This window comes from Lampris incognitus, chromosome 11, assembly GCF_029633865.1.
Source record: "Lampris incognitus isolate fLamInc1 chromosome 11, fLamInc1.hap2, whole genome shotgun sequence".
NCBI lineage: Eukaryota > Metazoa > Chordata > Actinopteri > Lampriformes > Lampridae > Lampris > Lampris incognitus.
The window spans coordinates 27,841,543-27,860,316 of NC_079221.1; the positions used below are offsets into that span (position 1 = coordinate 27,841,543).

General features: G+C 41.6%; 1 protein-coding gene across 1 annotated transcript in view; it reads right to left on the bottom strand.

Moving 5' to 3' along the window:
• ttf2 (transcription termination factor, RNA polymerase II) overlaps window positions 1-18,774 on the bottom strand; it is a 52,348-nt gene that overhangs the window by 19,118 nt on the left and 14,456 nt on the right. The window contains exons 6-10 of the mRNA XM_056288886.1: window positions 14,798-14,918; window positions 6,280-6,465; window positions 4,948-5,105; window positions 4,483-4,564; window positions 2,188-2,301 (exon numbers count right to left, since the gene is read on the bottom strand). Coding sequence (XP_056144861.1) covers window positions 2,188-2,301; window positions 4,483-4,564; window positions 4,948-5,105; window positions 6,280-6,465; window positions 14,798-14,918 — 661 coding nt within the window. The remainder of the gene's footprint in view (window positions 1-2,187; window positions 2,302-4,482; window positions 4,565-4,947; window positions 5,106-6,279; window positions 6,466-14,797; window positions 14,919-18,774) is intronic.

An 18,774-nucleotide genomic window follows, 5' to 3' on the forward strand; every position in this document is an offset into this window, starting at 1 on the left:
TTGTCTATGGTTGGGCATATCAACGCAATTAAGATGGTGTCTCTCCCCAGATTTTTGTACTTACTTCAGAATCTGCCAATCTTTCTGACATCATCATTTTTTAAGAAACTGGACTCTGTTATCTTTCCATTTGTTTGGGGATATAAAGCTCATCGCATAGCCAAAGCACATCTGCAGAAGCCAATAAAGGAGGGAGGCTTAGGCCTTCCTGTATTTAGGAACTATTTGGGCAGCCAATGCAAGGGCTTTGATTTACTGGCAATGGGGATTCCCAGATAAGGCATCTTAGAAAGGAGACAATTCCCCCTTGTGGCTAAGCATTAAAACTACAGCAGTAAAAAAAACTTCTCTTTGCACTCTACTTTTTTACAAGACAGAATCCCATGATAAACTGATTGGTAATAATTTTATTCTAAGAAACTCTCTTAGGATTCTGAATCAGATCAGAGGTGTTAACAAACTGCCTAATGTCTCAATATACACTCCTATATGTAATAACCATTTCTTTTTGCCATCTCAGACGGATGGGGCGTTTGCTGTCTGGAGGGAAAGAGGTATTGGGACCCTTGTAGATTTATATATAGATAAAAAGTTTGCATCATTTAATCAGTTGAAAACAAAATTTAACATCCCTAACTCCCACTTCTTTCATTATCTCCAAATTAGGCATTATGTCAAAGACAAAATTCAAAATTTTGAAAACAGGCCAGAGAGTTGCCCATTCTATGACCTCCTGCAACTTCCTCCGGACTCCAAACATCTGATACCTCGCTTTGTGTGTCTGTTTACCACCTCTGCATCTACTAACTATCTGAAGGAAGCCTGGTCCACTGAGCTGAATCTTGAAGTGTCTGACGACATTTGGAATGAAAGTTTGACTAGAATCCAAACTTGCTCGATCAATGTCAGACAGAAACTGATCCAATTCAAAGTCATCCATAGACTCCACTATTCAAAGACCAAACTACACAAAATTTACCCATCCGTTTCTCCATTGTGTGATAGATGCAAAGTTGAAGAAGGTTCTCTCGCGCATCTTTTCTGGCTCTGTCCTCATTTATACAAATTTTGGTGTGAAATATTCCAGTGGTTCTCCAGAGTCTATGAAAGGGACATTCCTCCTGATCCAGAACTGGTACTCTTTGGATGCTAAGAGTCTGCGTTAAGTTATACACCTGAGGAACAATCGGCATTGATGGTTGGCATGGTAGCTGCCAAGAAAATTATCCTAACAGATTGGAAATCACCTACACCCCCCTGCTTTCAGAAATGGGTCAATAAAATTATCATAATCATACAGATGGACAGAATACACTTCCATAAATCTGAAGCACCCAATAGATTCCTGAACATATGGGGTCCATTCACTGACTAGCTAAAAGAAAAATATTTTTTAAATACAGTCTGTAATGATGCAACCCGGTACTCTTTACCTTTTATCTGTACTCTTGTAATATCTGTATGATTTCTTGAAAACTGCTGTGAACCATTATATACCTACTATATATGTCTGGCAGCTCTTTTTTTCCCCTTTTTGTTGTTTTTTGTCTGTTATCTTTTGATTTGTTTTATTTGTTTTATCTGGTGTATGTCTTGAATATAAAACTGAAAATAAAATATCTATCCATCGTTTATGTTAACTAATTTTCACTGATTGAACATTTAACAATAATGCTAATCTTATCGCTATTATTCCGTCATGGCAAAGTCTGATGTTTGATCTATCACTATTAACTATTAGCTTAAGTTGATTGATGCTCTGTGTTTAGATATTTTGCACTGGTCTGTGTCACACGCGCGCTGTAAACAATCCCATTGGCTAGTGAGTGTAATAATCTGCGAAGAACAACTTCTGGTTGGATACAGCTCTCACTGTTTTTTTTTTTGGGTTTTTTTTTACACCATCCAAGTCCACAAACGAGATAGAGAATGGGAACCCCCCCCACCACCCCCTCTTTTTTCTTCCTCCTAGGATCTACACTGCTCTCATAAATGGCACCTATGGACTTCAAATGAAAGAAATGTGCTGTAGCGATGGAGAACTTTCATCCCTGCATAGCAGATTCAAAGAAATCAGTGGATTCAAAAAGGTGCATTAACTGTAGATCAGATGGGGAAAAAAAAAAAAAAACCAAGACTGTACATTTATCATTTATCACATGGAAAGAAATGAAGGACTTTGGCTACCGTTCTTGGACAGCCAACTATCCAGCATCTTGTCTTCCTTTTTCTCATCTTTCTTCCTCTGGGCAAGGATCAGAGCAATCATGGTCAAGGTCTTCCCCAGGCCCATGTCATCCGCTGAGGGACAAAAAGTGAAAAGTATGGACTTTTTTTTTCTTTAAAAACCCTGAAAATGCAACATCCTCACAATTTTGTAACATATGAATAAGATTAGGGTCATTTTATATGCTTGGTAACCTCCATGCTCTCTCACTTTCCCTTTTGTAAACACTGATAACAGTGATTTATGTTAAACACACATTTTTTATGTTAAAGAGGCTATATAATGCTTTTGGGTTTTTTCTCTTTCTTTTAGTGTGTTATGTATTTGGGAGGTGCATGTAAGATGTCTGCAGAGTTACACAGCCCAAAGTCGACGCCAAAGGGAGTTATTCTCTCCAACAGAAAACACTGCCTGAAACGCCTTGTTTGTAGTCCACCGTTTTCTTCCGTTACTTATCTATGTCACTATGTAGCACATTTTCATAATGCCTGCCTAGCGGCTAGTTTGGCCCACCCTCAAACAAAGTTAAGTATAGTGGAGGAGGGAGGACTCAAACAAAGTTAGGTAGTGTAGAGACTGGGAAGAGTTTGGTTAGTGTGTCCCAATGTCGAGAAGACGCTATTTCCTTCTGCGCAAAGGCAAATTCCCTTTGTATGAAATTCCAAAGGAAGACGAAATTAAGAATTAAAGGATAAAATTCTTTTTTACCATTATTACTCAGCAGTACAACCCCAAACTTTTATTGTGTCCCCTTCATTTTACCGGGGACTGCTTCCTAAACTGGGCACAGTTCAATGCTAGATTTTCAATTTGTTTGTCTTTCCTAAAGAAGAAAGTACCAGACAACAATGGCTAGAGTTTCTTTTTTCCGGGGCAACCATAGCCATATGCCAACGTGTTTGTTTGTTCATATCACTTAACAGAGGACTCATTTCTCAACAGAGCCCAATATGAAGCTGGATTTTCTGCTAGGCTGGTGCTAAAAGATGGGGCTGTTCCATCTGTAAAGGGCCATATTGAAGAGTCAGAAGTGCAAGATGTAAGTAACATTATATCACAGAAATGTTTGTCTTGCATTGATAATCTGACCAAATGGCTTGTGAATACAGTTTAAGTGCAGACAATGGGCATGTTAAAGTTATTTAGGGAGCTAACAGTGATTTGCACAAAACAATACAGCCATGCACCGAACAGTCCAATATGCCTTTATTTCAACCATATCCTCTCAAAATTGTGGTGTTATTTTCACAACGACCAAGGATAAATGATATTCCAAACCAAAGGTCTGTCAAACTATGGTTTTCTTGATAAATGCATGTACACGTTCTCACAAAACAGTCTACTGTCACACAATAAAGAGGTAATGAGCGTAACATTTACCAGAGACGTCCTGCTGTAATCTTTGTTGCTACAGATGTCCACATTCATATTCGATCGTATTCAGATTCAAACATGTATGGATGGATTTGAGAAGTTGCCATTTCCAATCAAGAAAGATAAATTGTGGGGGGTATCCCAGTGACTCACCTGGTAGTGCACATACTACATAAGGTTGAGTCCTTACCGCAGTGGCCTGGGTTTTAATCCAGCCCCTTTGCTGCATGTCATCCTCTCTCTTTCCCCTGCCTTTCCTGTCTCTCTCTACTATCGCTATTAAATAAAGGCAGAAAATGCCAAAAAAAAAATCTTAAAATAATCTTGGTTACGGAACCTCCTACACCAGTGTTGTATTGTTTCCCTACCAAGAGCTGTTTCCCTCTACCCAGGCGAAAGCATTCGCATGGAAACAGGTTAGCTATCGGTTATGATTAGGTTAAGGTATGCATTAGGGTTAGGCTGAAATTAGGTTAAGTTTAGGGTTAGGTTGAGTTTAAGTTACTCAGACGTCCTGGTCTTGTATTGAACTCTGACTAGGGGGAAACAGATCTCAACGGGAAAACAGAATTCCATACAACAAGCACTGTGTGCCGCCCCCTCAGTAGGCTTCCGGAAGTTGGCCAATCAGGATAAAGTGGGCTTTTAGGGTGGGGGGCCTTAAAGAGAAAATAACCCAAACAACCCATTTCAGACAGAATGAACCAAGGGGCTGCAAAAGGGCCAGTACAAGATAAATAAGGATTTTTTTTTTAACTATGAATCACGCAAAGCTACTCTAGTGGAGCCACAGAATAAAAATATAGAGCTAGAATGAGCCACTTTAAACATAAAACATTTTGAAACGTAATATGCATTCCACTGAAAGAAGGCGAACTCACCCAGAATTCCTCCACATGGTTCCTGGGTTTCTCTCCAAAGCAGCCAGGCCAAAGCTTTCTTCTGGTGGGGTAGGAGGTCCACCTGAGTAAAACCAGTCACAAAAAGGCAGCATTATAAGAGAAATCCAATCAAACAATGACAAAATAATGTTGGCAATATGATCAACCTTGGTAAAAAAAAAAAAAAAAATTTTAAATACAAGGATAAATAAATAAAAAGGTCAGTGGACTGCCCACTTTTCACTCTTAAAAAAATTACAGAAAGAAAGCAATTAAAGGATGAAGAGGAAAAACAAATGGAAAAGACCATTAAGAGCAATAGAAAGAAGGCACGATAAAGGTAACATCCAAACAAATAAGAAAGGATAACGTGAGAGATGGAAAGAGGGAGAGGTGGAGCAAAAACATCTGTCAAAATCGCTACTGTAACCATCTAGCTGACCGACTGGGTGAGTGGGCTCTAACCATGATGCCTTTTGGGTTGGGGGCCTCAGTGTCGGGACCCGGGCAGGACTCCAGTGAGCGATAGAGATGGTTGGTAGCCTCACATGTGGGATTTTCTATGGCTAACAGACGATTTTCTGTCATCCGACTGCCATAGAACGTCTGGGCCTGGGACTTTGCTGGTAATGTGAAGGGTTTAGGTCATTTTATTTGCAAAAAAATAAAACATATAACAACAAGAGAGAAAACAAAAAACAAAGCAGTAAAAGAAAGGAAAGAAATACAGGTTTTGGGGGTGAGATATAAGCACCCTGAAGGTCTTGAAAACACTGCTTCCCAGAAGAAAACAAAAAGGTAATGAACAGTGACACAAACAACATCTAAACTTAACAATGACTACTAAAACAATGGTAGAGGGTTGGAGAAAAGTTAATACTCAGGAAGAGAAACACATGAGAACAATATGACATCCATTGCTCCACAATACTAAATAGAAAGAAATTAAAATAAAACGGAGGCTTCGAAAACTATTTAATAAACTGATATTTAATCTGAGTCAGAAATTTCTTTTTGAAATTCAGTTCCTGTTGCTGGGAGCAATGGATTCAGGATATCAAAAAAAAAAAAATCAATCAAATCAAAATCAAGAATGAGCTCAGGCTAGTTTATCTATAATGAACAATTCTAATGATCATTGAAAAACAAACGGAGACATTTTCAATTTCAATTATCTTGCAAGTGCTTTGCAAGGAAAATGGAATGGTAATGTGAAAAAATAACGGAAAATTTCAAAATGTCAAGGCTTCATTTTAATTAACCGGAGTCACCCTTACGTCTCTTACACTGACGCAGGCCCTTGTTCTGCCCCAACACTGTTAATCAGCACACTCACATCCAAACATGGAACCGGCTCTTACTCTAACCAGGATTTAAATGTACCCGCTGCCCAACACACCCACACACAGTTGCAGTGCAGGGTTCAACATCAATGTTTTTTTGGGCAAGTGGGTGAGAAATCTACTTCCCCGAAGTGTGCATCTTAACTTCTGGAGTGATTCTGAATTGCTGGTTCATCTAGAATAGAGTAAGTATCATCTTTCTTGCTTAACAAATTGCTATTAGTCTTATTCCAGCTGCTTGAGTATTAGTCCTTTTGTCTATACATCTGTTGCTGGTTCCTAGTGGGATCTTATTCTAGCTGTAGCTGTCTTATTCTATTTACTTACTTGTCTTATTTACTTATTCTAGCTGTAGCTGTTTTTTCACCTAGTTAGATTGGCTAATGAGAGGGAGGAAGGGATAGCAGGAGTTTATCCCATCTTTCTTTACACCTTAAAACTACCCCTAACCTACCTCCATACATCTGGGTGAACCCCTGGCTGAGTTGAAGGCCCAGGGAGCTGCCTGAAGCCTGGTACTGGTGAGGGCTTGGGGCTGGTGGGGCAGGCAGCAAGATGGTACACCTCTGATGTTGGAACGGGTTCATTTGACTGGGCATTGATTTGGAATCACCACCACCACTGTCTCCATCTTGGGACTCTGAAAAAAAAAATGGTTCGTATATTGGCATTACAAGAAAGTCAAAATTTTACACCCTTACTCCTGACACAAATCACCTCAAAAGCAGATGTCATTGATTAGAGGTAAGGGTTATTAACTGAATGGTATATCTTTAGTATTTTCTATTTGTATTTAAGGTTGGAAAAAATGACAGACTGGGGCAAATCCAATAGTAAGATTAGATTCTTGACAAGTTGGAACACTTATTTAACCATTGATGGACACAATATTTATTAAGCTACATCTTACTAGAAGTTGCCACGACAGAAATCCAACCTTTTAGCTCATGTAATAGTGATTTACTATTACACTTTTGTGCAGTCTATGAAAAGAATGATTTGTAGGGTACAAATGTTATCTTTTCTAGGTCAGCGGTGGCATAGATTGGCTGACAGTTGATTGGGACCATAGAGATCGGCTGGGACACTAACATTTGTAATGAACCCTTAATTTATAAACATTTCAGCCAATGAGTTCTGTTTAGCCACAATGTTAGTGTAGACACATGCAAGCATTAATCATTAGGAAAAACAAAGCCAAAGCAAGTTTTGGCTTTGTTATCTAACTGTTTATGATTTCCCATACGTGTAAGCTGAGAGGATGTTATCATTTAAAACAACCAATTTCCAGGCTGAACACTCTGTTAAGATACAACAGACTGCTTCAGCTGTTCAGCCTCACTGACTTCCATATGATGTTTTCTTTCAGCCCAGTGGAAGGTGCATCAAAAACCACATTGCAAGCATACCATCTGAGAGAGAGATAAAGTTGTCTAAGTCTTCTTCTTCTTCTTCTTCGGCAGTCCATCGAAACGATGATGACTGTGATGCAGTTCAAGCTTGGCAAGTATGCCTGTGGGCCGTCAGGCCCGCATTAGAGCGACAATATCGTACACATTTGTCACAGACGAATGTTGCTTGAGTTGGTCTGTTATGTCTTGCATGGTGGGCCTTGTCATAGGCTTCTTCTCTCTTTTGTTCAACAGCTGTTCTCGATTGCCTTACTGTGGAGTGCCATCTCTGTTTGTCCAGGGTCACTGTCTCCCAGCTGGAGTCATCTATGCTGCAGATCTTTGTCGCGTTCGAGCACATCTTTGAAGCGTAGCTTCTGGCCTCCCTGCTTCCCTTTTCCTTGGCACAGCTCCTCGTAGAAAACCTCTTTTGGTAGGCGGTTGTCTGGCATTTTTCTCATGTGGCCGCCCCATCTGAGCTGGGAGGCTGTTATTAGGGCTTCAACACTGACAGTACCGGCATGTCTCAATACTTCCATGTCGGGCACCTTGTCTTCCCATCTGATTCGCAGCAGCTTTCGCAGATGATGAAGCTGTATGCTGGTGAGCTTCTTCATGTGCTTGTGATACAGGGTCATGCATTCAGTGGAGTATAGTAGAGATGGGAAAACAGTGTTGTAGACCTTGATCTTTATTGTCAGCCTGATGTCATGGTGGGACCAAAGTCGTTTGTGGAGGGCACCAAAGGCTTTTGTGGCCCCCCTAAGTCAGAGGAGTTTGTATCTGTCACAGCACTGCCCGGATAGGTCTTCAGAGTTGCTCCATTAACCGAAATACTGGGCTGACCTTCTTCGGGACTTTTCTGAGGGAGAGGCTCATACAGAAGCTCTGTTTTGGAGACGTTGATCTTCAGCCGCTGAAGAGAAGCGGTCTACCATTTCTTGCATTTCTCCAGGATCATTGGCAACCAGAGCCGAGTCATCTGCATAGCGAAGCTCTCGAACACATAGTTCTCTTGTTTTGGTAGACGCCTTGTGTCTCGCAAGACCGTAGAGGTTTCCATTTGTTCGGGTCCTGATGTACAAGCCACCTCTCAAGTTGGCTGACATTGTTTCTAGGACTGCAGCGAGATATAACGTGAATAGGGTCGGTGCAAGCACACATCCCTGCTTCACTCCATGCTTGATATTGAAAGCACGCTGACGTCTCCTCCAATTGATACTTTCCCTGTCATATCATTGTGGAAAAGTCTGATGATAGTGATTTTCTGCAGGCAGTGAATAAGTCTCTACCACTTTCTAGTGTCTCTCTATCAACAGTGTCAAACGTTTTTGAAAAGTCCACAAAGACAATGTAAAGTGGCTGGTGCTGTTCGGTCACTTTCTTTTGGAGTTGTCTCAGGGTGACGATCATGTCTGTGGTGGATCTACCAGATCTGAAACCACATTGGCTTTCAGGCAACACTTCTTCTGAAAGGATCTTTATCCGGTTCAGTATGATCTTAGCTAGGACCTTTTCAGCGCTCAACAGAAGTGAGATCCCATGGTGGTTTCCACAATCGCTTCGTTCACCTTTCTTGTTGATGGTCACAATCACAGCATTTTTGAAGTCTTGAGGAAGGCATAGGTTCTGCCAGGAGGCATTATAGAGCTTTAGTAGCTCTGACTTAAGTATTGAGTCGCCATGCTTCAGGATGTCTGATGGGATGGCATCTTGTCCTGGTGCCTTCCAACTTCTGGTGTCTTTAAGTGCTTTCTCTACTTCAGCCATTGTGATCGGCTCACAGAGGTCTTCTCTTATCGGCCTTCTTGTAAGCCACTGGCATGCAATTGGATCTGCTGATCCTTCTTGATTCAAGAGGGTGCAGAAGTGGTCTTTCGATCTTTCTGTGATCTCTTTTAGGTCAGTACACAGCTTACTCCCATCTGCCGTTTTTACTGGTACTATCGTATTGCTTCTTGGGCAGTAGATGGCTCTCAGTGCAGAGAAAGAGAAGAGTCTATGCATATCATTTCGATCTGCTAAGGCCTGAAGCTCTTCTGCTTTCTTGTTCCACCAGTTATCCTTCATCACTCTAATCTCCTTCTGAACTTTGGCTTTAATTGCCTTGAAAGCCGATTGACTCCTCTCAAGAGTTCTCTTTCAGGTGGGCATTGTGAAGCATTTGCCTTTCCTGTAGCAGTTCTTGGATTGCTTTATCTTGATCCTGGAACCAATCTGGCGATTTTCTTTTTGGATGACCAAGAATCTCTTTTGCTTAACTATAGATGGTCTCTTTCATTTGTGTCCAGCATTCTTCCATGTTACTTGTGCCTGTTGCAACCTTTTCTTCATCTTGAAGAGCAGATGTGATTGCTGCAGCTAGTCTCATTTGATGTTCTGTGCTTGCTAGCTTACTGGTATCCAGTTTCCTCAGTGCTTCACAGGGCATTTTTCGTGACTTCATCTTTAGTTTCATTCACAACTGTGTTCGGACAAGATAGTGATCAGTTGAGCTCCATGCATCACCTTTGTTGAGAGTACCTCTGTCAAGATTGCCCTGCAAGTCACAATGTGGTCTAACAAATGAAAATGCTTTGATCTTGGATGCAACCAGGTGAAGTAGTTCTTTTCGGGCTGAGAGAAGGTGTTTGTGATACACAGAAATTCAGCACAGAAATTCAACATAAGGTCGCCACTGGTATTCTTACTGCCCTTGCCAAACGTTCCGATGAAACCCTTATAGGTTAAGTGGTCCTTGCCTATCCTTGCATTGAAGTCTCCTAAAATGAGAAGCTTGTCTGTGCTTGGTACACTGTCCGCTACTTCAGCCAATTTCTGGTAAAAAGATTCCTTGTCTTCATCTGGATACGCCATGGTTGGGGTATACACACTGATGAGTGATAAGAAGTATTCTCCCCCCACAGGGACTCGGAGACTCAGATTCCTAATGGTAGAGTGGGCAATCTGGACACAATTCTGTTGGTAATGGCAAAGGCCACTACAGCATCTCTCCTTCCAATCCAGAAGAAGGTGTAGTTGCTCTCTTGTATTTGTCCTTGGCCTTCAATTCTTGTTTCTTGAAGAGCAGCAATGTCAATGCGGTATCTCTCTAGCTCCTTAGCAATCAATGCAGATCTTCTCTTAGGTCTGGTGTGGTTGTCCAACATGGTCCGAACGTTCCATGTAGCAACAGTCAGTTTCACTTTCTTGCATTTTCGATTGCTGAAGTGAAGACCTGCTGGCCGCGGTGAACCAGCCAGGTAGTTTCTGAGCAAGCTTTTTTTTACCCCACCTTTTCTAGGGGCTTCCCCTTACGGGGCGGGCAGTGCTTTCCCTGAAAAGGGCTGCTCAGACCCTCACACAGCTACCTTGACCCTGTTGTTGCCCAGGATTCAACAGAGTTGCGACCATCACATGCGAGTCAACTATGTGCAGAGGTCCCACTAGTAGCTTCCAGCTCCTTAAGCCTGCTACCTTCACATTCATTCTGTCACCATAGGACTTTGTAAACAAGCTCTCTTCGCAAGCGCTTTCCCCCTCGAGCTCTCCTCACATCACGCCTTGCACAGTAGTTAAGACAGTCGGTGTTGTGACCCCGCTGAACAGTCTCTCTGGACCTCAAAACCCATTCCTAAGTAGTACACTGTAGTGCAACAGGCTCAGTAGATAAAGAGATTGCCCCGCAGTGACAGCTTACTTGTCAAGTGTGATGCCATCCATTGACCAACAGAGTGGTTCCTCTGCATGTCATCCGATGTTTGTACCACTGGTCCGATAGGGCTCATGATCCTATTGGGCTCTTCTGCGGCAAACACCATCGAGCGTCCTGCTGCCAGTGCCTTCTTGGATTTGAATTCGGAGTTACCTTCTCTTAGCCTTTGCCTAAAGAGGCAAATCTACAAGGCAGTAGAAACAGATGCAGATAGTACCATCTACTGTTATAATGGTAGCAGCAAAGGCTGACCTGACTTGGGTGTATGTATGTTTCTAGTGTACATGAATGTCAATACAGACTGGAATTCCCCAAGGCCAAATGGGAGACACTACAGAAGGTGGACGAGAATGGCAGAGCTAAGATCCTGTGAGACATCATTTCCAGACTGACAAGCAGATGCGGGCTAACCAAACAAACATTGTGGTGGTCGACAAGGAACAGAAGACAGCAGTAGTGATCGATGTAGCATTCCTGAGCGACAGAATAATATTCACAATTGATGTTAATGTTCTGGTAGAAGTGGGTCTCAGGATCAATGTCATGTTCTAACTTGTTAAGTTTGTGAACACCAAAGTCAAAAGACTTAAAATCTGTGTATTCACCCATTTTCTTATACCAGATTTGTCACTCACAAACAACATTGCCCCTTACAACACAGCTAAAATAAATGCATGATATTTCCCCACTCTTCCACCTATCTACCATAATATTCATCATTATTCATTTATATTGCTCAAGATCTTTTATGTCTCTGACAACTATAGCTTTTGCCTGTTCTGGTGACCCATTCAGTTTTATCATTACTTTACAATTCCTTGTCCAAGTGTCCTGAATTTATAAACGCTATGTGACATTAAACTTTGCTTTTATTAATATTTGTTCTCACGATAGCTTATGGAAGGAGATTGCTTTTTGTTACAGGGAAAGTAACGTATTATAATTATGGAGAACCACAAGGAAGTAGCTTAAAATGTAACTATAGGTTGTAATAAGCTGCTTGGGAGGGAAGGGTGGAGGGAAGGTAGTGGCAGACCATTTAGTTGTCTGTATTTTTGTTGTAGGGTTGACAATGGGTATGTGTACTCTGCCAGACCGAGGTGGTTGGCGGTCGAGGCATCTTGGATGTGAAATTTTTTATGCGGCTTATTAGCAGGAGATATAGAGGAGACAGAGGCTCCATGCACTGTCTTAATGTCTTGGTGTACCATCCGCAGTTTCAGGGCTCCAGCTGTTCCTTGCCGTCCCAGGTGCTGTGTGGCATCGGAGAGCAGGATAGTGTGCTCTGAGCCATCATCAAGAATAGCATACACTACCGTTCAAAAGTTTGGGATCACCCAAACAATTTTGTGTTTTCCATGAAAAGTCACACTTATTCACCACCATATGTTGTGAAATGAATAGAAAATAGAGTCAAGACATTGACAAGGTTAGAAATAATGATTTGTATTTGAAATAAGATTTTTTTTACATCAAACTTTGCTTTCGTCAAAGAATCCTCCATTTGCAGCAATTACAGCATTGCAGACCTTTGGCATTCTAGCTGTTAATTTGTTGAGGTAATCTGGAGAAATTGCACCCCACGCTTCCAGAAGCAGCTCCCACAAGTTGGATTGGTTGGATGGGCACTTCTTTGAGCAGATTGAGTTTCTGGAGCATCACATTTGTGGGGTCAATTAAACGCTCAAAATGGCCAGAAAAAGAGAACTTTCATCTGAAACTCGACAGTCTATTCTTGTTCTTAGAAATGAAGGCTATTCCATGCGAGAAATTGCTAAGAAATTGAAGATTTCCTACACCGGTGTGTACTACTCCCTTCAGAGGACAGCACAAACAGGCTCTAACAGGTACTATTTAATGAAGATGCCAGTTGGGGACCTGTGAGGCGTCTGTTTCTCAAACTAGAGACTCTAATGTACTTATCTTCTTGCTCAGTTGTGCAACGCGGCCTCCCACTTCTTTTTCTACTCTGGTTAGAGCCTGTTTGTGCTGTCCTCTGAAGGGAGTAGTACACACCGGTGTAGGAAATGTTCAATTTCTTAGCAATTTCTCGCATGGAATAGCCTTCATTTCTAAGAACAAGAATAGACTGTCGAGTTTCAGATGAAAGTTCTCTTTTTCTGGCCATTTTGAGCGTTTAATTGACCCCACAAATGTGATGCTCCAGAAACTCAATCTGCTCAAAGAAGTGCCCATCCAACCAATCCAACTTGTGGGAGCTGCTTCTGGAAGCGTGGGGTGCAATTTCTCCAGATTACCTCAACAAATTAACAGCTAGAATGCCAAAGGTCTGCAATGCTGTAAGTGCTGCAAATGGAGGATTCTTTGACGAAAGCAAAGTTTGATGTAAAAAAAATCTTATTTCAAATACAAATCATTATTTCTAACCTTGTCAATGTCTTGACTCTATTTTCTATTCATTTCACAACATATGGTGGTGAATAAGTGTGACTTTTCATGGAAAACACAAAATTGTTTGGGTGATCCCAAACTTTTGAACGGTAGTGTATGTCTCCAACGCTCTAGTCTCTTGATGAAAGGTAATCTTCACAACTTTGAGGAACCCATTTCCAGCAGCTGAACAAATTCTCAACAACAGTGCGGAGCTTTGCCAGGGGGACGCAGCATGCGGGAGGATCATGCTACTTCCCCCAGTTCCCCCTCCCCCCGAACAGGTGTCCCGACTGACCAGAGGAGGCGCTAGTGCAGCTATCAGGACACCTACCCACATCCGCCTTCCCACCCGCAGACACGGCCAATTGTGTCTGTAGGGATGTCCAACCAAGCCGGAGGTAACACGGGGATTCGAACTGGCGATCCCTGCGTTGGTAGGCAACGGAATAGACTGCTACGCTACCCGGATGCCCCATCACTCCAGTTCTGAGATTTTTTACACTGGCTTCCTGTCCGTCATAGAACTCCGATTTTAAAATACTGCTCTTGGTTATAAAGCACTGAATGGTTTAGGGCCAAAGTACATTTCTGAAATTCTGCTATGCTATGAACCATCCAGACCTCTCAGATTGTCTGGGACAAGTCTGCTTTCTGTCCCCAAATTCAAAACTAAACATGGAGAGGCAGCTTTCAGTTTTCATGCACCACATATATCTGGAAAAACTCCCAGAAAATGCAGGTCTGCTGCAACTCTCAGTTCATTTAAATCAAGGCTGAAGACTTTCCTGTTGGCCGCTGCCTTTTATAAAATCAAACTTGAAGCTTTTGATTGTCATCTTAAACTGCACTGCACTGTAACCTTTATTCTTTATCTTTTATTTTTGGCTTTCCCCCCCTTTTTCTCCCCAATTGTATGCGGCCAATTACCTCACTCTTCCAAGCTGTCCCAATCTCTGCACCACCCTCTCTGCCGATCTGGGGAGGGCTGCAGACTACCACATGCCTCCTCCGATACATGTGGAGTCTCCAGGCGCTTCTTTTCACCTGACAGTGAGGATTTTCGCCAGGGGGACGTAGCGCGTGGGAGGATCATGCTATTCCCCCCAGTTCCCCCTCTCCCCTGAACAGGTGCCCCGACTGACCAGAGGAGGTGCTAGTGCAGTGACCAGGACACATATCCACATCCAGCTTCCCACCCACAGACACGGCCAATTGTGTCTGTAGGGACGCCCGACCAAGCTGGAGGTAACACGGGGATTCGAACGGACGATCCCTGTGTTGGCAGGCAACGAAATAGACTGCAACGCTACCCAGACGCCCACTCTTTATTTTTTTAATGTTTTTTATTGTCTTATGTTACTTTTACATTTTGTCTTAATGCCTTTTATGTTTTATGTAAAGCACTTTGAATTGCCTTGTTGCTGAAATGTGCTGTACAAATAAATTTGCCTTGCCTGTCTCATTTTACAGCTGTTTCAGAGTAAGGGCCTTACCAGATTCTGAAGCTACAGTGAGGCTCAGAGACTCCAGGGCATCCTCCAGCTCTTTGACTTGAGTCTTCAGCCTCTCTCCTTTATCAGGCAGCGCAGACACATTTACCACCGACAGAGTGGTCTTATAGGGAGATGGAAGGTGAGAGAAAAGCAGATAAACAGACAGAAAATTACAGATGGACAGAGATCTAAGGGGAAATAGTGAAAACGACAAACTGATCATTAGATTGAAAATTAAGGACAAGAGGGATTTCAAGATCGGCTGTGTCAGCGTTTTGAAGCATACTGAATGTTTGCAAGGTTTAGACTTATCAGATGTAATTACAAGTTGTTGCCATAATAATCCTATTACAGAGATGTAGATGCACTGTAGATGCATAAACTAGGGCTGCACAGTATATTGTTTCAGCGTCGTCATTGTGATATGTGCATGTGCAACTGTCACATTGCAGGACATGCGATGTGAAGTAAGGCAAATTAAATCAAACACCTCATGCCACAACTTTTTACTGCTTGATACAAAAGGAAAACTCACATGGTTATCATTTTCCATGACTAATCTACAAGTCTGTCTGCTATAACAATTTACTCCAATCTAAGGGTTCTTGGATACACAGAGTTTGTTGCTAGTGAGTGACATGCAGGCTCTGCATGCATAGCGAACCACCTATCACAATTATTCTCGATCAGTTTATCAAACAACCAAAGCAAGCCGTTGACCACAACCTGAAAAAAAGTGAGGAAAAGGAGAAAAACACCGAAAAGGAAGATTTTGTTGCAAAAAGAAAAGCAATATCAGTTGTATGAATTTAAAAATTTTAAATTATCTTTAAGACCAGGTGTTTTTTTTAATGGAGCCCCTTAAGGGACCTGCATGGCAGAAAAAGATTAAAAAAAAAAAGATTAAAAAAAAATCTGGCGCCCCTTAAGGGACCTGCATAGCGGGAAAGGAAACGAAGATTAAAAAAAAAATTCAGAGGGGTAAAAAAAAAATCTGAGGAGGGAAAGGAAAAAACGTGCAGTGTGGAAAAAAACTGCGGGGTGGAAAAAAAACTGCAGGGTGAAAAAAAACAACTGCTATATCTAGACACAATGACATGTAGCTAATGATTAGCCAGCTAGCTAACACGAATAATGTGAATACTGTCAGTCTGAGAAGGATGGAGGAAGACCTTTTGGAGTTCCTTCAAATGAGCAAAGTCCCAGAAGAGAACATACTTAGACTGAAAAGGGACAAGGTAAGCAAATCTCAAGCAATTATGTATTTGCTCAAATATTTACCTACCTAGCGAGTATATATCATGTTTGCTGTGATATTGTTAGTTAACCTAGCTACTCAGGTAATTTACAGCCTACCTCTATGAGCCACTATTCACTATTGCAGACAACACCACATCAGCACCATTTACTTCATTCTATGTCTCTTCTGCTCCATCCCCCTGGTGACACCCTAGACAGCTATTTGGAAACTACCAGTACTACCAATCAATGAATTAAATATTGGTGAGGTTTCTTGCAAAAGGAATGCATGGAATTTTGGATATTCTTGTTTTCTGACCTCAAAGACGATGGGTTCTTCGATGGAGAATTTCTGGACAAAAGCTTACTACAGTTCTACGATTTGAAGTGAAACATGAGTTCATTGCCTACTACAGTTCTGCTTTATGGGTTTAATCCAAGTGAGTTGATTTGATATAGCGTCTTGATGCTTATGAGTGTGTCAGAAGAAGAGGGGGATCAATACAAATGATTGTTAATACATATTTTTGAACGGAAGAGCTTTTAATTGCTTTGTAAAATACTTTCACAGGATGAGCTGGGTGACGTGGTAAAGGTTTGGAATGCACACACTATCAGACCATCAAAGAATGCCAATGTTCCCAGTGGTCAGCCCAATGTGATTTACACGTTGCCTGAACTCTACAGGACCAGACTTTCTTGCTCCAGTTCAAAATGACAATTTTCAGCGTTGCAAGAATGAATGCATTTTTCGCCTACCCATACCATGTGACCCAGTTGTTTATGAATTATACAATATTCTTATAGCTGAGTCTCATTTGAATCTTCCCAGAGACCCGTATCAAGCTGTTAATTTATACATACATTTAAGAGATGTCATCATTGCATCCCTTTAACACTGTGGTGTTAAGAGCGTGTCGATGTATGGACCAGGCAGACGTGATACATATGAGCTCACTGATTTTTAACAAAACTTGGCACAGTGAGTCTACCCCAAAACTCACCAGGCCAAAGTAGTGTGCGGCCTCTATTTGTCAGTAAAATCTACATATTTTGCAGTATAAATTGACTGCATGAACCAAAAAATTTAAATGAATCAAGCATTTTATTTTCAACCAAATAAATGTTAACTAAGAACCACATGTTGGGGGATGGTGGTGGTGGTGGAGCGAGGGCTTGTGTGGTGGGTGAGAGTTGGCGCTGTTCAGATGACCGTTGGCCTTGTCCACCTCACACCGCCGCAACATTATCAGCCAGGAAAAACATTAGCTACATGGAGGCGGAGAGAGTGGAAGAACAAGAGAGAGAAGGGGAGGTTTTTATGAGATGTTAAGAGTCACAAGGCAGGTAGTATGCTAGTCAGTTTGACAATTAGTGACTTAAATATTTAAGTATATGCCAGTTATCTTATTAGCCTCTCTCATTGTTGGCTACATATTCAAGATTCTTTGTTACGTCTCATTATAAAAGTATGAGAGTAAAATTCTCGAGTTTCAGCTCCTCAACACTGCAGCAACAATAGCAATAAAATAAAAAAGCAGTAATAATAATAATAAATAGTGTGTGATGTAAGGTGCTGTGTGTGTGTGTGTGTGTGTGTTGGCCCAGCCTTAATAAGTGTGCATATGTGTGTGTAGTAGTTTGCATATTTGTGTTTATGTATGCCAAGCTACTTCTGTGTGTGTGTGTGTGTGTGTGTGTGTGTGTGTGTGTGTGTGTGTGTGTGTGTGAGCACAAAGTGTCAGAAACTGATGCAGAGAACAGCAGTGTTGTAAATAGTACTAGACAGAATTAACCCCAACAGCTGATGCATTCATTTTAACATATACATTGTTTTGGTTATGCAAAACTATTGTGTTCCATCAGTGTAGTACTGAGTGAGTAGGAGAAAGGGTGTTGGTGAGAGAGGAAAAAACAATTACAGTGACCAGTCTTTGAAGATGCCACTCACACTGAACAGGCCTCCAAATCCAAATCCACAGGCCTCCAAATGTTGTCATTTTTAGTGTATCCTAACCTGTTCAGTGGAGAAAACCAGAACAAGATTAAGTTGACAAATTTAAACAGGTAGGCTGAGAGAGAGAGAGAGAGAGAGAGAGAGAGAGAGAGAGAGAGAGAGAGAGAGAGAGAGAGAGAGAGAGAGAGAGAGAGAGCAATCACCAACGTTGAACAGGCTTCCAAAACTCATGGGGAAAACCAGAACAAGATTAAGCTGACCAACTTAAACAGGTAGGCTGAGTGAGTGAGCGAGTGCCAATTATTCACACTGAAAAGGCTCATCAACATCATATATGGACCACCTTAATCTGTTTAGTGGGGAGGACCAGACCATGTTTTAGTTGACCAACTTAAATAGGTAAGCTGAAGACAAGCGAGTGAGTAGACTCACACTGAACCGGCTCACATATATCAAGATCATATGTGATCCATATTAACCTGTTTAGTTGGGAACACCATTACATATTTTAGTTGGCTAACATAAGCAGTTAAGCCAAAGACTAGTTAGAGAGATGGAAAGAGAGAGCACAATTAATTGTTTTGAACTCCTGGACCACCAATAGGGACATTGTAACCTGCATAGTATTTTATAAAAAAAATCTGAGAAGGGGCACAGGCTGAAAATTACTGACTGTAAATCAGATTCCTAAATTGGAAATTATGCCAATACGGAGATGTTCAAGGCATGGATCAGTAATCCTACTCCGAGACTCCTACTCTAATAGACGCTAGATAAATAT